The sequence below is a fragment of the Manacus vitellinus genome, unplaced genomic scaffold, assembly GCF_001715985.3.
Source record: "Manacus vitellinus isolate BGI_N305 unplaced genomic scaffold, ASM171598v3 scaffold_9_pilon, whole genome shotgun sequence".
Lineage (NCBI taxonomy): Eukaryota > Metazoa > Chordata > Aves > Passeriformes > Pipridae > Manacus > Manacus vitellinus.
The window spans coordinates 19,426,643-19,445,584 of record NW_021940917.1 but is presented as its reverse complement, the minus strand read 5'-3'; the positions used below and the strand labels follow the sequence as shown (position 1 = coordinate 19,445,584).

The 18,942-nt window shown below is 41.2% G+C and overlaps 1 protein-coding gene across 3 annotated transcripts in view; it reads right to left on the bottom strand.

Annotated features, from left to right (window-relative positions):
• The window catches only part of SEMA4D (semaphorin 4D), a 41,391-nt gene that overhangs the window by 11,157 nt on the left and 11,292 nt on the right, over positions 1-18,942 (bottom strand). The window contains exons 5-15 of one of the 3 annotated variants that reach the window (XM_018085945.1): positions 16,975-17,073; positions 15,680-15,773; positions 14,636-14,749; positions 13,564-13,715; positions 11,621-11,796; positions 11,313-11,469; positions 10,315-10,537; positions 9,771-9,886; positions 6,103-6,275; positions 5,843-5,886; positions 1,922-2,128 (exon numbers count right to left, since the gene is read on the bottom strand). In XM_018085945.1, the coding sequence (XP_017941434.1) occupies positions 1,922-2,128; positions 5,843-5,886; positions 6,103-6,275; positions 9,771-9,886; positions 10,315-10,537; positions 11,313-11,469; positions 11,621-11,796; positions 13,564-13,715; positions 14,636-14,749; positions 15,680-15,773; positions 16,975-17,073 (1,555 nt within the window). Of the gene's footprint in view, positions 1-1,921; positions 2,129-2,326; positions 4,930-5,842; positions 5,887-6,102; positions 6,276-9,770; positions 9,887-10,314; positions 10,538-11,312; positions 11,470-11,620; positions 11,797-13,563; positions 13,716-14,635; positions 14,750-15,679; positions 15,774-16,974; positions 17,074-18,942 lie in introns of those variants that run through there. The other 2 variants (XM_008925978.4, XM_018085946.1) reach the window with 2 other exon arrangements.

Genomic DNA, 18,942 nt, shown 5'->3' with positions numbered 1-18,942 from the left:
AAAAAAAAAAAATAACAGTATGTCACAAGTGGCTGTTGGTGCTTTATCCACTTCAGCTTCACCTTGCTGAAATCAGACAGTTACAAGGTTGTGGAGTGCTACCCCTAGGCAAGCTTTCAGGTTAAAACATGTGGGATGAGTAAGAGATGAGCAAAAGAACTCACCAACTCCTGCTGAGTTTCCAGACAGCTTGAAACGAGACATGTACAATTAAAAAAAAGGAAGAGATTCGCCAGTTCTCATAAAATAACATTAGAAACTCAAGTCAAAATAAGCTTGAGGTTTTTGACTGGATGATGTGATATATTTTTTTTTGCATATATATTTGCATCATACACTGGCTTGATACCATATCCTTTATGCAGACAACCAGGCACAACATTTAACTCTCTGCCAGTCTCACTTAACCCTTCTGCTCCTTGTAGACACACTTCTCCTTATATTCACAGCCAAGGGAAATAAAGTTCCATTATAGCAATGTTTATATAAAGAAATATCAACAGACACTGAAGAAATGTGAATAAATCCAAGCAGAGACTTTCCTAGCAAAAGCACTTGCTTAGTCACCCCCCACTCAGGATAAATGTATACACCCTCACATGCAGAACCCAGAAAGATGCAAAATATCTGTGTCAGTTCAGTATGATGGTTTGCATTTGTTGGGTTGGGGGGGGTGGTGGTTTTTTTTTTTTTAAATCAACAGACTACAGCTGTAATTCTGGGTATGAAAAGGGTGTGATGTTTCCCAAAGGGAGTAAATCTCCCATCTGTAACATAAAGTTGGGTCTTTCACTGCTTCCTGAGATGAATCAGAAGAACTTCAACAGCTGGGGCACCTTGGCCCTGCCTGTGCCATCACTGCACCTCTTGGATGTCAGGTGGTTGTGACAGTTTCTTCCAATATGCACCCCTACACCTCCTGAGGAGTGAATTCCACAGGCTGACTTTAGGGCACTGCTCCCTCCTTCACTGCCAAGGCAAATACAATTAATCACAATTTTCAAAAGTAGCACGAGCATCATTTTAAAAAAAGGCACAGCTGGATGAAAGAAAAAGAAAATTTAAAATAAATTCCACGTCTGTTTAAATCTTTCGTGCTATTTATGCTATTATAGTGTTTTTCATGTTGCACAATGAAGTTTTTGAACTGTCTATAGAAAAAGTGAACAAATTATTGCTGAAAGGCCTTTTTTCAATCTAAATTATTCCATTCTATGAAAGAACCTTCATCCCACCCTTGCTCTTTTTAGCCACGGAAATAAAAACAATGCCTTTGTTAGGATCTACACTAATAAGAACTTATGCATTTTGATCTGACTCCAGATAATACTCACACTGAGACCAATGTGAACCCATGCTAGTTTTTAAAATTGCTCCATCTATGTAATGTCTTATTTTAAGGAAAACAAGGTTACATCCAAGGACCTGTTCAGATCCATTAAATCACACTTAGCTTAAACCAGCAATCACAAACTACACTTCGTAACAATCCAAACAAAAGCTGGAAAGTAAGTGAATTGCTATGGAAAAATTGCTCTTTCCTTCTCCTGTACACCTCAGATAACACATCCATCATAAAATGGAATTTGTTGTTACTGTAAGTCCTTCATCATTTAAAATAAGATGAAAAAAGAACAACTGACCTGGCCCAGAAAATACACCAAATTCAAACCCAATACAAGTGTGTTTTTTAAATTGCATACACACTGACAACAAAAATATCTACCTGCTAAACATTACTCTAGCCTAATAAAATCAGGAAGTGGCACCCTGACACTGTCTCTCTCTTCTCTCCCCTTTGCCCCTCCAACAGCCCCCCTTCCCCCCAGCATCAGAAAAGTAAAACTTACACAGTACATGGTGACATAGCTAAGCCTTTAATGCAGACCATGATGGCTTATACAGGGGTCCTCCAGCTTACCTGTGGCTTGGCAGAAGAGGTGGAAAGGTCCCCGGACACTAACATGCTGTGTCTGGTCACTTAGGAAAGGTGGCAACAACATGACCTTTATGGGGTCTGTGCTAGACCAAACATCAGGCTGGGTACTGGTGGGTGAAGGAGGTGAATCACTTCCCACACAGGACAAAAAGGAGGTACCAGTAGGAGGGAAAGGTATAGGAGATGAGGCTGTGTGACAGAAGAGGACAGAAAAGAGAGTAAAAGGGTACTAAGGAAAAAAGTTGTAAGAAATACATCACACAATGAAGAAATAATGCAGAAAGACAAATGAATTTTAGAAAGGTAGTAAGAGGAAATGTCCCTTGGCCCCTAGAGAAAAGCACTTTCCTCCTTCACCCACATTTTTCCCCCCCATTCTTCCAATCCCTCCCCCCTGGGTTATAACCTGCTCATTTGAAGTTGAGAGGCTGTTTTGAATTAATTACGAAAGTTCTTGCTTTTCCCCTTAAAGGAACCCACAAGGAACATTAGTGCTTGCCAAATGGAAAGCAGTGTCATTGTGTCACGTTTCATAAATAATACAATTTATTTTAATATTTATTCTGTTATATGTACATAATTAAAAATAGAAAAATAAAACCAAACTGAATCTTATAAAATATAAACTGTTTACACTAAGATGGTCTAAATCATGGAAGTTCAACATAGAAAAGCAGCCCAGGCATTCTGCTGTTTACTGTTAAAACAAATTCTACTTCTAGCAATATTTACAGAAAGATGCAGTGAGAGGAACAATTCACCAGGACTGTTACTGCACACAAAATGCTTTTACAGACAAACAGTGCTGCTGTGAACCAGGCTGAGAACAAATGCACACTTTCACGTCAGCAGGCATGATTCACATAAACAGTTCAAAGGACTGATTGTTTAAGCAGCTCCAGTTTCAGTCTCCAGTTGCATAGGAGAGTGGAAGGTATCATCCGGAAAGGGTGATGCTGCAAAGATTTGTCACAAAAAGAAGCTGAGTTATTTCTGAATCTGAAAAGAAGAAGAAGAAGAAAAAAAATCGGCAACGTTTTCTCATCAGGCTGAGTCCTTACAGTCCACTTCAGAGAGTCACCAGCTGAATTGTTGGAGTTAGTTCTTCTTGATTCCTGTTTTGCTCCCACAATGCAAGAAACCTCTTTCCTTGTCACTGCTAACTGACAGTTGCTTGCCTGTACTGTTTCATTAACTAAAGGAAAAAAAAAAATCCAGTTTTGTATAGAAAATAAAACATCACTATGTCCAGCTTTCTAGCTGGTGGGGGGAGGAAAAACAAAACAAAAAAAAAAAGCATTTATTTCCTCCTTCCCCATTCCCCACTTACTCCATGTTTTGTACTGATATTGTTGTACCTACATTTCTAAAAAGCAGCAAAGAAAAAAACCTTTAAACAAGATTATCCCTGAGTCTTACACAAATCAAGGCAATGCTATCCCCATTGTACCTTAAAATCTAAGATACTTAAAAAGTAGTTAAAAAAATTAACTTTAACCAACTAAAGAGATCTAGTGTGCCAAAACACAAAGCATAAAACTAAAAATAATCACTAGAAGCAAAGAAAAAAAATGTCCCAATCTGGACAAAAGTCTATAATTTACCAATCTGATAAACTAAACTCAATTTCCAATTTGGAATTAAAATGAAACTAGGTCTTTTTTTAATGGCAACTAAAAACGTGTGTAGACTGAAGTACTTTTTAAAGCCAACTGAATTAAAAAGCTCCTTTTACTCTATGGAAGAACATGGCCAAAGAACAAGCAAGTAGCTTCACTGGAGCAAAGCGCTCAGTGGGGGGAAAAAATTGGGAATAAACAAGTGGTGATCTGAAACTGGCCATTTAAAAAAACTTTTAAAAAGAAAGGACAGTACAACACAAGATGCCATGGTCTCCAGACAAGAACACCGCTTCTCTAATCTGCTGAGATCTGAATGGAAACTGGCTTGCTGTACAGCTGAAGCACGAACACCCCGCTATGGCTTAGCCCGTCACACCCCGCCCGTGCTCCGACAGCCACGGCGGGACCACAGCTCGCGTCCTCCTCGGAAGGGAAGGGAGGGCTGCGGCCCTCAGTCCCCCTCCACGTCCGAGTCCGCGAACTTGAGCTCGCACTTGACATCGAAGGGCTTGTCCTTGGCCTCCCGGGACGCCTGCGAGTCCCCGGCCTGCAGCTGGCTGTTCCCGCAGTCGGGCTCGGTCTCGTAGCCGGTGTCGTGCGCGGGCTTCGGCTGCTCCCCGCTCTGGTGGCTCACACTGCCCTGCTCCACCAGCGTCTCCTTCACGCTCTGCTCGCAGTCGGAAAAATCCGACTTGGTTTTCTTCTTGCCGAGCAGCATGACAGAGCGGAACTTCAGGCACTGCCCCGGCAGGTACCCCTTGTAGCAGTTGTAGGAGAGCAGGCACAGAAAGAGGATGAAAAAGAAGAGGAAGAGGAACATCAACAAGAAGTTGTCGTTTGACTTGAGGAACATCGTCTTTTCTGGGACCGCATCGGGAATTGAATTGAAGAGCTCTGTGTTGGAGGCTACACTTGTTAGGACAGGGCCAATGGGCTTTGTCACTATCCTTGCTGTCGTGACTGGTACCATGTGAGTGGTCGAGGTGTGAGCAGTGGAACCCTCGGTTGACACAGCTGACGCTTTTGGCACATCACTATTACCTTCTGTTGGTGCAGCTGCTGCGGTGGGGCCCACCACGGTGTGCTGTATTTTTTTCAGTTCCAAAACATGCTTAGCCAGTACTTGAGAAAATTTCTTATTCTTCACTTTTTCCTCTGACAAACACTGGTAAACACCACTGTCTCCTTCTGATAAGTTGAAGATGAGCAGTGCCTTTTCCAGCAGACGGTACTTGGGACTCTCCACTCTCAGCACATCGTCTTTGAACTTCCAAACTACCTGTGCCAGATTGGACTTTTGAGAACACTTGAGTTCTGCTGTGCTCCCATGCTTGAATGTATGCTGTAGGGGATTCTCTCTTACTTTATCTGGAACATCAAAATAAATGTGCAGAGTATCAGCAATGATTCCAGTTTCTCTAACCTGTACAGCTTCACAGGACTGTGTTACAGTCTTAACAGAAAGTGTGAAGGTTATGGCATTCACCTCACGAGACCAAGATGGCAGCATGCAAGAATCTGAGTGAAATACCAAGCTACAGCTGCACACAAAACACTGAGACAGACTAAGAGATAGGACACCTCAAACTCTAAGAGAGCCTCCACTTCTAGACAAAGATGAGACCTCGCTGATCCACAAATGAGCGTGCACTTGAGATGAGTCACTGAGGCAAGATACTGAACTCGGGGGTAAGTTAAACTCTTAAGAGCTTTGTTTACTGCAGCTCAAATCGCCTGTAACACTGCTGCCTCTTTAAGATGTCCTTGATCTGGTGGCAGCAGCACACACTATAAAGAAAGGACCTGTGATTACTTGTCTTAAAGCACTATGGAACGTACTTCAGCTGCCCTGTACTGTGTTCCAAGTTCCCCCTCCCCTCTCACTATAAAATCAGCTTTTTTTCCAAATCACTTAATCTGATCTAGCAGCAATAACCAAGCACTTGTCAAGGCTCACAGTAGAACGTCAAATGCTGTATCAAAGAGACAGAGGCCTCTGCAATAGAAGTACTTCTGGTATTGCTTTCATTCACAAGTCACTCTTGAGGTGCCCCTGTTCATTTCAGGGGGTTGTGCACTGCACACTGAAATGCATACAAACACAGACATTTTTAAGACAACATGCAGGCTGTACAGATGCTCAAATATTCAAAAGCAGAATCTCATACCTATAAAAATGTAAATGCATGTTCAGGTAATCACAAAAGCAAAGATGAACTAAGCACAACTCTTTCACTACTCCACCTAGGCATATGAAAGAGCTCTACAAAGACTAACTCACCAGAACAAGAAGATGCATCTCCACCTATGTTCTGAATCCAGTTCCTGTAAAAGGAAGCCCAAACATTAAAAATGTTTCCTAGAGCCTGCCCATTCCCTTGTGCTAAGTCAGTCATCTTATCTGAACAGCAGTAGCAGACAAATGGATAGAAAAAAGTCTGTATTTGAAAACATTTGCTTTTCAAAATTCCACTTATCAGTAAGGGACAAGACTGATTCAATACTGACTGCAACTGCAAGGTCATCAAATGCTACCATTACCTTCCAATTTCAGCTTCTTTAAAAATATCAATGCAGGAAGCTTCGAGGGGTTTCCAAGCACAGTAAGGATCCCTTGCTAGAACACAGTCAACACAAGTGGTGTACTTGTCACAGAACGCCACTGGGGACTGAACCACACCAGAATTTGAGCCAGCAAAGAGGTATTTTCTGCCCTAAAGAAAAACAAAGTAAAAAAAAAAAATCAGAAAGAAATCACAGTTGATCACTTCCTCAAAGCCAAAAACTCATTACATGCTTTAAGTATCATTAAAGAGTTGCATACATTCAGCCATATTTGTAAAAACTGGTGCATGATGGGGAATAAGCATTTGATTAGCTTTTATCTCTAGAAACTTAAACTGAAAATATTGCAGCAATGCCAACAGTGCAAAAAAGACAACAAAAACCTGAAACAGATACAGCTCATGACAATGGAAAATAACCATGTCTAACCATGGCTTTATCACACAGTTTTTCCAGAAATATGAATGCTCCAACAATCCTTCTATGAGGCAAGGCAAGACTGTGAGGATGACTAGCCTCCAGCAGGCACATGAAAGCCTAACCAGGCTCTTTGTAGGACCTGCTCCTGTTAACCCAAAGCAGCCCTACTGCCTTCAGCTCCATCAACCAGCCAGGCCTCTGCAGCCACATCAGCATCAGCTTTTATGCTTTTCAAGGAGGAACACTGGCAGTATTCAAAGGAAAACAGCACTGGCAAGACACCAAGGAAAAGGGGAATATTTTCATATCACCTGTTGAACCATTGCTGTTGGGATCCCAAACAAGTGTCACTGACACAACAGGAGAAGACTCATTCCAAACACTCTTCCTATAAAAGGCAGGCAGCTGCCATATTTCACTCATCTGCTTAAAAGCTCAGGGAAGCTGATGGCTAAAGCTACACTGACTTCACATATTACAAGGCAAAGACTGAAGAAAGGGGACCTGTGCTGCAACCCCAAACCACCAGTGACCAACCACCTCCTTTTGAGAGGCTCTGCACAGAAAGCCAAGTGGCACACCCTGCCTTGGCAGTGGGTTGGCTTCATCCTGAGCAGAACACCAAGTGGATTTATCAGCACCCTACTGCAGTTGCCACAGCAAATGGGCCAGATCCAAGCACAGAGTGGCTTCTCCTGTACTGCAGCCACACAGATCTCAGTGCACAGAAATGTCCTCAGGGGTCATGTCTGCAGGGGGACTGCTTAACTCTGGCAGAATGAGCATGGTCACAAAATGATGGGGAGACATCCAAGAGAGACTTCTGGTAGAGAAACATTCTTCAAAAAATCTCATGTTCATGGTGCAGAAGTTTTGTCTCGACATGAGAAAAAGCCTCAAGAAAACAACTATCAGACTATCTTAGGGGTGAATGTAGGTTTTGGGGCTCACTGATGCTCTTTTGCTAAGTATGTAAGCAGGTTCTGCCATGAGAAACTCAGAGCAGCTCAGTGTCTTTAATGCAATGATCATGAGAAAGTCTTCAGAGGAAGCTACAAGACCAAGCACAAATTAGTTTGGATTGGTCTCACATATGAAATGTGCAGACAGCTTTCAAGGACACTCTCTGCACTGGAAAATGCAAGGCAGAACAGGATCAAAAAAGAATCTGCTGGAAGACTGGAGTTTGAAAGATAGTTGAACATCCATCCACGTGCAGTCTTCCATCCTGAACTTTAACCTGGACTATGCTGCACTGCCCATGGAAGAAGTGTACAGTGCTGGAGATGTACTACTTCCCAGGAAAAGCTTCCCACTCTGTCAAAGGCTCCCCCCATGTACGAAGCACTGTTATCTCTCTTGTGCTCTTCTAGATAATGCTGCCACGCTGTGCATGCACTGTAGTGTCTCTCATGTTTCCCAGCTCATACATCCAAGAGTTCAGGGAACATGCAGCAAGCTGAGAAGACCATTAGAAAAAAAATCCAGACAAACCTTCAAGTCAAGTAGAAGATCTACTGTAGAGTCGTCTGACTCTGCCCAGCACACTAAACAATGTGGGAAAAACCTGGAAACTACTGAAAAATGTGTTCAGAAAGGACTCTGACTCCAGAGAGGTCTAAATCCCACCATCAGGGTAATTATTACCCTTCTGTGGTTAATCCACTACTATGGGATGCCATGACATGTATCAAAATACCAGCTCTAGGAAGGACTTCAGCAGCCACTGACTGTGGAGGCAGAAACTTGTGTTTTCATGCTGGGGAGCAGTAAATCCCTGCTTGGGTGGTACCATGACTATATAGCTTTCATGCCTGGCCCAATCTCCCACTCATCATCACTGAAAAGGACCCCTGCTTTTATGAGAATGTACTGGGCAGCACTGTTTCAGTTTTGGGGTTTAGTTTTGTGTGTCAACAATTGTATCAGGAAGCAGTGTTTTGTTTCAGTTCTAAGCTCTGAGAGAAGTTTCCTTGTGAAAAGGCAGTGCATTCCCTGTGCACCCTCTATGCCATGATTCAGGATGTCCTTGAGGAACTGAGCATGTGGCATCTGGACTCAGAATGAATACATTCAATGCCATTTTTTCTACACTAGTCATGGCTACCATGTACATGATGAAACTGCTACATCACATGTCTTTGGTTTAAGGCTATAATGCCCATCTCTTCCCTTGCACTCCCAAAAAATGGAGGAATCATAATTAAGCCAGTGTATGAATGATCCCACAATGAGAAGAACGGGCATTAGCCTATTTATTAGAGGAGTCATCTATCCTTATCTTCTATCATAGGGTAAACCTGGAAAAACCCTGTCAAAACAAGACACTTGAAGCTTTCTTTGCAGATAAAGCAGAAGAAACCAGCAAATACTTAACGTACATATGTAGACACACACATAATATATATCCAAACACATATATAGAGAGCTGCCAGTGTGATGCACCACACAAAAATAATACAAACACCTTTACTGAAAACTATAGGCACGAAAGATTTTAATCCTGATTTTCGTTTGTCCAGCAAAAATATGCTCTCTCCTCATGACTTCTTCCTATTATAAGCATGAAAGGACAAATAAGCGTGCAAGTTGAGCTTGTAAAATCATGACATAAAGCTCTGTTCCGCTGAGCTGATCATGCTGACATGCAAAGTTCTACTGAATATCACAGAAAAATAAAAGCTGTTTCAAAGATATGTTGGCAGTATTCCTACATCCCTAAGCTGCAGAGAACTTATCTTTCACTGGGTAGCTACTGAATGCTGGTATTACGATCAGACACTTCGAAAGTGGCATTTCAGTCCCTGAAATCTCACTGTCTGAGGGGTCTGACGCTACAAGTCACTGGTTAGGGCAGTGGAGAGGATTTTTCCTCGCAGATCAGCAACGGCCACAAGAGGTCGGGATTTTTACATTACTCCTAACCCGCAGTCTGGTATTCTGGAACACCTTACAACAGCTTTCAGCTTCTGCACATGGAATCAAAGTGAAGATCTGCACGCTCGTGCCCACCCCACACCCCTTCCCCATGTCCACATACATTTAGAAGTTTGGCACCTACCAAACAGACTGAAATGCAGCAGGCAATATGTGATACTGCTGCAGTACCATGAGTTACAAATGCAGCTTTTGGGTAGGTGCACAGTGATGGTTACCAAGTGGTACTTAAAACTTTTGGGGAAGAACAAAAATGAGATGAATGCTGTGATGCTCATAGCACTTACTGTTTTGGATGAAAGCAAGAGAGTTTGGACTGGTTCGAAGTCTGGAAAAAACTGTGTTTCTTCAATAATATGCATTCCATTTTCATAGCTGATGGCTTTGTGCACAGCTCCCCGATCTGAAACAAGAGAGCAATATGTTTTAGTAAGATCCTTAAAACAGAAAGGCAGGGAAAAACCCCTGCACAATTGCTTTAACTTGTCTCAGTAATCTGCTTGCTGTTCAGATGAAGACTTCATATAACTGTGTCAAAGGCAACCATTAAATCTGCCATCTGCAGTAGCTCTGAGCAAGAAAACATTTTGGCACTAAAAACGATCACTTAGGGATTTATCTTCTGTGTGTTTTTGCTGCTCTCATGCAGCTTTGCAGTTCTTCTCCTGCAATACCTTTTCAACGTTATGACTGTCCACTTACTGTGGCACCTTGCCTTTTAATGGAAACACCAGCTCTACAAGCACTGCAGACATGGAAATCTCAAGAGCTTCCGTTTGAAAACCAAAGAACCAGCACACCCTTAAAACAGAGGTCTTCTGCAGAACTCACCTGTGCCGATGAACATCACATCATACATGGTGCCATTGAGTGCTCTGACTCTGTCCACCACAATCTGTGTGTACTTCACATCTTGCTTTACCAGCCGAGGTCTGTCTCCCATCGGGGTCACTGAGTCATCCATCAGAGGATGGTCTCTAACAAACTGCAGTGTCTTGTCTGGTAAATTCAGAGAGCTCATGTAGCTCGATCCTCCGGCTTCGTTGTTTATACACTAGCAGGAGAACAGGGAGGGGGGGGAACACCAAAACAAAAGAGACAATCAAATTATATCATTTACTCGTACAAAACAAAGACACAGCTGTATGCATTTTCTTCTCTGCATCACTTTGGCCAGCAAGCACACCCTCATACTACACTTATTCTAGTGAGGCAAGTCCTGAGGTCTCATAGCACTCTGGCTTCTGTGATGTACTAATCCCTGAGCCTTGGACTACATTTTTGTTTGGGCTCAAAATACATTCTAGGAAAATATTCCTTCTGTAACTCTCACACATTTTAACTGCTTTTAGCTGTCACCTCATTCAGCACCAGCAACAAGATGACTGTAAGGAACGTAAGGAAGTAAGAAAAGTCTGAAAGAGACTGAGCACTATGAACATTTTAGTCTGTACAGCAATGCACTGTGTTGGATAAACATGCTGAACCTACAGAGATGATGCAATACTTCTGTTCATTTGAACTCAAAAGTATTTCTAGTGTATATATATTCTGTTTCACCAGCAGAAAATTATTAACAAAATAACAAAAATCCCAAACCAGTAAATAACTCAATACTAAATTAAAAAGAAACAAACACTTTGGTTCCCAGATACAAAGCTCAGAACCATATCACTTCACTGCTTTCGTAGGCTTTTTTGCAACAAGAAGTAACCAGGTAGGGCAAACAAATAATTAATTAATAGGTTACCTAATGCTTTCTAGTCTCTTTACTTGTGAGCATTAAAAAAAAAAAAAAAGTCATCAGATCCAAGATTTCCCAAACTTACCGCTCCAGGTCGAGGATTAGGGATCTCCCCATTGTATCGTACCCACTTTGTATGAGCCTGTTCCACTATGGCACTCTGCATGTATTTTCCTTTTGAGAAAACCTCTTCCACAGTAGACAGACTGTATGCACACACTGCTGACAACCCCACGTTATTCCTACAAGTTCAGGAAGAAATGAAAAAAAAAAGAAACAACCCCCCCAAAACCAAACAAACAAAAAACAAAAACACAGGAGCAATTATTAGTTCTTGTAGTAACCAACTGACACTAAAGGTACTTATCCAGGAAAAGGCTACACCACACTTACAGCTGTGGGGTGAAGACTCCATATATCACTGGTTCCTTCAAAGTCGGAGACTTGAGAATAAAAACATCATTGATAACATTGAAAATTAAGTTCTTATCGGGGATGGTACAAATCAGTCTGGCCTTGAGAAAGGACGTCCATTTTTTTTGCAAGATCCTTAATCCTCCTTGGTCCCTCTTATGATATTAAAAAAAAAAATAAAAAGGTATTTGTGAGGAGAACTAGCAGCATTTTTGCATTTAAGAACCACTGCTATAGCACAAAATTACTAAGCTGTGTTATTTTCTAACATTTCATCTACAGCAACCATCAATAAATGCTAACACATTCACAAACAGAACAGTAAAAAAGCCACAGGAAAACTGATTCAACAACAATAATGCAGAATTGTTTCTATCACACACACAGGCAACATGGAATATAAGAGTTAATGAAGAACCACACTTCAGTAACACTTGAAAAAACTGAGATGGGCAATGCACCATCAGGAAAAACCTGTTTAATAGAACAAGTAAAATAAGGGTGGAAGTACTATACTGTCCCTTTAGAGAAATTAGTAGTATTGCATTTTTTCTAAGACATCAAAACTGTGAGTTAAATTCTAATGCTGCAATATGCCCTTAAACTTGCCTGACATTGATACCTTCATTAGAAGAAATGCAGCAATGGTTTAGTCCTGCTAGCAGTTACCACCTTTATTCAGGATTTGTAGTACCAAGGCTTAAAGAAGTTAAGATACATTGACAAGAAATGTTCCAAAATATTTGCTAATCAAGCTGTAGCTCTGATACTCCACTTCAAAAAGCAGGGCATATTGAAACTGCATTGATAGTTCCCTTTCATTATCCAAAGGTGTTATGCAAAGTACTAAAGAAAATATGCAAAATTTATTAAAACAATTAAGTATAAATGCTTATGGATTTGCAACTTGCCACTGACTCCTATTTGAAACAGAACAGTCTGAATTATATAATTATATAATAATGAAGCTCTCATATTCCACAACAATCCCCTTTTAAAGCATATACAAGCTGTCAGTGGGTAGAGGGTCATAAAAAGCCCAACATAAACTTGCCTCCAGCTCCTTGTTTAACAGAAATCTCAAGGGCACTAACTTTTCATTTATGTTTTGACTTCCATGTTTAAATATAAAACAGTGAAGTCAAAATAAAACTTTCAACCTCATAAAAATGAGGCGGAGAGATAAATTTCCTGTTGGAAAAAAAAAAAACCTTGAGGAAATTGATACATTCCACTGAAAAAGTTTTTGTTAAATCAAGGGGGGAAAAAAAAAAAAAAACTTTCATCAGCAAGATTTTCAACCAACACTCCTGAGGAAATACTTCAATCAGCCTAACCCACTGAGGTTTAAGCACAGCAAGTGTGACACAGTCAGGCTGCTGGTGACCATTTTCCTTCAGGCTCTGGCAGCTGTTAAGAGCTTCATAGAAGTCCCATCTGCTACACCACAGTCAAGAACTATTTTGCTGTGGACACAGCTACAGTTCTGTTTGCATACAGATACTTGAAAGTCACTCGACAGACATCCTGTCTGCTCAGCTCCAACCAAAGTCAGTTCTTCACAGGGAGCTGTTCTTGTCAAAAAAGAAAAAAAAAAGAAAAAAGAAAGGAAAGCCTGAGGAAACACTTTTTCTGTTGCTGGGTTTTGTCACGGTTGGTTTGTTTTCCCCCGGAGGAGAGGAGAACCCCCAGATGTATTGAAATTTCATAACTGTGCAAAATTAAGTCAAGCATTTATTCACAAAGCAACCATTAGGCTTTCTGGGTTCTGAAGAACTGACTGGAACTGCTGATTCGCTAAGGTTCACTAAATTCAACCACTTCCAGTTAACTGGCAGTAAGTTCACAAAAATAAATGCTTTTTAACACACATATACAAAATTCTAGTTGATATAGTAACAGTAAATTGAACTATCTCCCACCTTGCAGACCCTAGCTATTCTTGGAATCATCAGTTTTCCAATACATTCATACTCCACAGACACCTCGGTGAAAAAGAAGTATATCTTGTCATCTTCTCCATCTGTGCTGTTTTGGTCTGCTCTAATCACATCAGCAAAAACAAAATTGGGCTCTACAGACACAAAGAGAAGAATTTTCCATTACATATGAGACTACTAACCTGATTCCCTCAAAGACCCTCTAGGAGTTCTCTTTCACCCAAATTCCACACTGAATTTGCCTGCTCTCTAGTCACTGACCTCCCTACACAGTTTCTTCTTCATAATATGAATAGTGTTTCTCGAAAACAAAAACAAAAAACCAACCAGGAACAGAAAAAAAAAACTCCCCAAACCTGCAAATCCTAAATTAAAGCACTAAGATACCTGAGAGATCTCTGAAGTAATGAGATTATTACTGTACCCTAATGTTCTTCAGCCCATACTCAAACATGGTTTTCTAATGGGCCTGGAGGACCTGACCTCCCTTGCCTGCCTCCCCTCCATTTCAGCTGCTAGCTGAAAGACCAAAAACAACATTACAACATGTGTTACAAAACTCACTATCCTGTACTTTTTGGTTATGATGATCATGATTTTGGTCCTTTTTGGCACAAAGCCTCAAACCTCTGAACGTTCACAAAGCTCAGTGAATTCTGAAATTCAGGAACTGAAATCACCAAGAATCATGATCAGCTCAATTTGAAAACCCATTCCAGACCAAAAACATTGCCTTCCTTACTGTATCATAACTAAGCTGCATTATTGCAAAAAAGAACACGTAGATATAAAATAAACTGCAACCATTATTGTCCAGAGTAAGCCTATGTATCTTGAAGCTGTTTTCATTGTCAATGCTGATAAAAATCCTAAAATTTCAAAACAACATCTCTTGGTATGCATGAGGGCACACACTTACATGCCAGGGTATGCCAGTATAACAAAATCCATTCTCTCTATCAGACAATTGCTCCTTACAACCAGGAAAACTCTGTCAGTGTGGGGTTGAAGAAAGAAAAGTAATTTATCTGGGCCAGTTCTCATGCCCACTTACCATTAAGCCAAGGTATTGCATACTCTGTTCTCAGAGGGCTCTGATGAGAGTGCCGTGAAATAATGGGTTCACTTCCCAAGAAATTGTAAGAAGTCCCAGAATAAAGCTCCTCATCTTTAACAAAAAATCAAATATTTTAGATCTTATGGACTGGATACCAAAAAGGGTACATAAATATTTTCTGAGTCTATGTAAGCTTAAGCTTCCCACAAGAAAAGACAAACAAGGACTTCCTCTAAATTGCCCTGGACATGTATTTTATGTTTACATTTCTGCTGACTGTGCTGAAGCCTAACACTTCCAGAGTGTGGATAATTGATGCTCTAACACAAGAACTGACAAAATTCAGAGTAGTTTTTGTGGTACTTTAGCACTTAACATGTAAACCTACAGTTCATGTAAAACCATGCAAATTTACTTAAATGCATCAGAAGTCTGGAATTATTCTTCTCTCTTTCTATGCCACCATTGTTCAAAGTCAACTTTTAAAAACGTAGGCACAGTGCAGGCAGTTGTGTTTCTCATTTCCTGTTTCATCCTGTGTTGAGCTTCTCTCATGATCTTGGGACACAACAGTAAATCCATCAACTGGTTCCCCCAGGTTGAGATTCAGGGGTGTCTTTCTATGCAGTAAGTCTACCTGCAATCAATATCTCACTCCTCTATTCTGTCTTATGGATAAGTCTTCAGGACAGCTAAAAAGTACCACTTGTTAAATTTACTGAAATTGCATTAATGGATGCTACAAATGCAGCCAAGTACATTCAGACTACCTGGACTAAATACGTTAAACACCTGAAAATACAGTTTGAAAATTAGTATTTTAGAAGTTGCTTCCAAAACAACCCAGAATTTTTAAGTTCTCCTTCAAAAAACACACTAAGGTTGACTAAATAAGTATTTTAACATCTTTGCAGATACACAATAAAGGGAAAAAATATGGATGCAAGCTCCCCTTTTGACACTGACAAACTGGAGCATGACAGTGGAAAAGACACAACTTTTTTTATACATAAGAACAAGGTAGGCAAAGTCTGAACTTACCAACCATAACAGATGTGTAGCTTTGAGCAGGATCAAATGGACACCTACCCTTACCATCCTCATTTTTACCTCCAAGTTCAAAGGAAGTTAAATTCTGCAAAAAAAAAATCAAGTTGAAAACCACAAAACAACTGTTAGCACTTTTTCAACCACTCAGCTCATGCAAAATTAACTGAAAACTAAACACTAAATATTGGGCTATATCATCAACTACCAGCATCAAAGGCATTTTGTGTAGAATTATAAAAGTCATATGTGTTTTTGGAAAATTTATCAAGTCCCATGGACAGAGAGGAAATGTGATCCTGTAATTTGTGAGGCCAAGAACAGAAAAGAGCAGAAGATGAAAAGTTAAATCCAGACAGACCTCAAGAAAAAGCACCCAGGAAAGACATCAGGAACAGCAGGGAATTGATATATGGAAAGAACTGGCAATTATTGAATTAGCCTGAAAAAAATAGAGAGTCTCAGAAATCAAGAAGGCTTTCTGAAGTGGATTTAGCAATTCTCGAGATTATGTTAAATTTGTGAGATAGGGCATAATCCAGCTAAGGCTTTAAAAAGCAACAGAGTATTTCAGCTGCTACTTTATAAATCCCCTAAAAAGACCAAGAGAATGAGGATCAGAAAGATGATGACGAACTGCAGCCACAGTACTGGGCAAGTAATCAGTTATACTGTGTAATGGAGACATTGGAAGCTAAGAACAATGGCTCCTGGCAATATTCCAGAGGTGATGGCTGGCAGACTTGCAAGCAGGGGAGACAAAAAGGCACAACTACAAGATTTCTCAACTTTCAAATTGCTAAGAGCTGCAGTAGGGAAAATGATACAAGAGTCAGCAGTGAGAAAAAGGGAGTTTTAATTCTGTGCCAAGACTTCATTCTGAAGCATTCAGCACTATGGATCTGTGGCATAGCCAGAAGCAGAGACAAAAGACAAGCAGAGACAGGAATCTGAGAAATTTCGGGAAGATCTGGTAATGGGTGGAAGTTACAAACAATGTAACTTCAGTTTCAGAAACTGGTTTTATGCTAACACACAATACGCAAAGAATTACGAAAAAGTAAATCTGCAGTTAGACAAGATGAATCAAGAATTCATTAAGTGCTCCGAAAAAAGGAACAGTACAGGTTATTTCCATACTCTATGGTGGGACAGTGCAATAAATGCTCCTAACCTTACAACCAGCACTGAAGACACAACAGTTTTGGGAATGGAGATCAACTTGTTTACTTGAGCTGCTTTTTAAGTGACAGTTGCTGCTGGGTCAAAACATACACAAGATTTCTTACCACGTAATCACATGTTGGCTGAAATGCATTAGTTCCACACACGTAGAGAAAAGTATCATTCAGCTGCTGCAAGACACGCACGTAGTTACGACACTCCGTCTGTAAGAGAGGGTGAGGAGAGAACCAGTCTGATAAACCATGGCTTCCACATTCCAACACAAACAGACGATGGTGTGCTGTCAGCTTGTCTGTTGCCACACACCAGAGAAGCCTGGGTGACACATGGGTGACACTGGGGCACCATCTCCCTACAGTCTCCAAGAGCTCTAATCAGTCCTGCAGCATTTGGTTTCCTACAGACAGTCGTGTGCAGCTATCAGAGTAGCATGACCAAGTACCATATACTCAGCAGGGTCCATCTCAAGATGCTTTTACAAAAGCACAAGCTCCAAACACACATCCAATCCATGGCAATGACTAGTTAAACATGGAGTTTTGGATTTCACCATCTCTTGTACACCTCAACGAAACACTGACAGTCAAGGTTGTTTCTTAAGAGCAAAACCTGTAATTCCCCTAAATTAGCTATAAAGTTTTGTCACTTACTGCTGTCCTTCCATGCCCTGTCACCCCTCCCCTCTTCCCCCCCCAGTCCCTGATATCACTCAAGGAATCTTCTTAATTTCTTTGGCTCTGAAACAGAACAATGAATTTGAGCAAACCCCTTAATAAAGGATACCATAAAGACTCAGAGTAATAACGAAGAAAAACAACTCTAAACACCCACTTAGAGAGGGGGAAAACCAGTATCAACAACATCCCTTAATTCTTGCCAGTATACTGCCAGACACCACCACTGAACTGCTGTTCTATAAACTTCTTAAGCAAGTTTCAGCACTGGCCTTACTATTCCTTCTTATGAGACAAACTAGGTATTTCTGTGACTGTACGGCAGAAAACTGCATGGAGGGGAAGAGAGTAAAACCAGTTTTCTGGCAGATGAGGTCCTCGAACAACTGCATGAATGCTTTCTGCTGGCATTACACAGTACAGTGGTGATGGATGGGGGAGAGTGTAAGAAATAGCAACAGTGGCTTAAAACCTTGACCCTTTTGAAACTCTTGGACTATGGAAACATCACAGCTACAATAAATGTGACTACTAAATGGTTAGGAGCACAGTGAGGGAAAAGCATGGCCAGCAACAACTGTGACTTGCTAAACTGGGGACAGGGGAAAACAAAGAAAATAAATTTAGAGCTCTGAGAAAGTACCTCTTTGTGGGGTCTAACATACCCCACCAGTAATCTCTGCAGAGGACTTGTGAAGATTCACACACAGCTGGCTAAACATACACATATGCATGTAAGAGAAACTCACATCTCACAGTCATTGTGGCTGTTAGTGAGTATTATTACTAGCAACCCCAACTGAACCTGGAAAACACAAATAACATTCTCTGACCCCATCCTGAAGAGGCAGCCAAGGAAGAAACAGCCCTTAAAATATCTGCCATGCCTCATGTTTGGACAATGTACTGACAGTCACCAGTGGAAGGAAAAGCAGTAAACTAGTCCAAGGGAGGGAAGAGAGCCCACTCCCACCCTGGGCAGGCCCATGAAGGCAGAATGCCTATCAGCCCTGGATGCAGCACTTGGGGTTTTGTAACAGCGTGAAATGAAGAGGCTGCAGGTTTAAGGGTCACATCCCTGCAACTGCAGAGTAGGACTGCTTTCTGCATTCACAGACTTGCAGGATTCTACTTTCAAACCTGTGCTAAAAGCCTGACTGACAGTCTTGCCCAGCAAACCCTCGCTCTGCCATATCATTAAATGAAGTGGTTTTACACGAGGGGAAAGGTACATCCACACACAGTCAACTACCTCGAGTAAACCACCTCCACAGAGAGGGAAAACCAGCAAGCCAGACCACACCCTGGCAGTCATGAGGAGTCAGTGGTTCCTAGAAACACCCAGGGATCCCAGGGGCTGAGCTTGCCTGCACTGCCAAGCTGTCAGGTCAGGCTGCT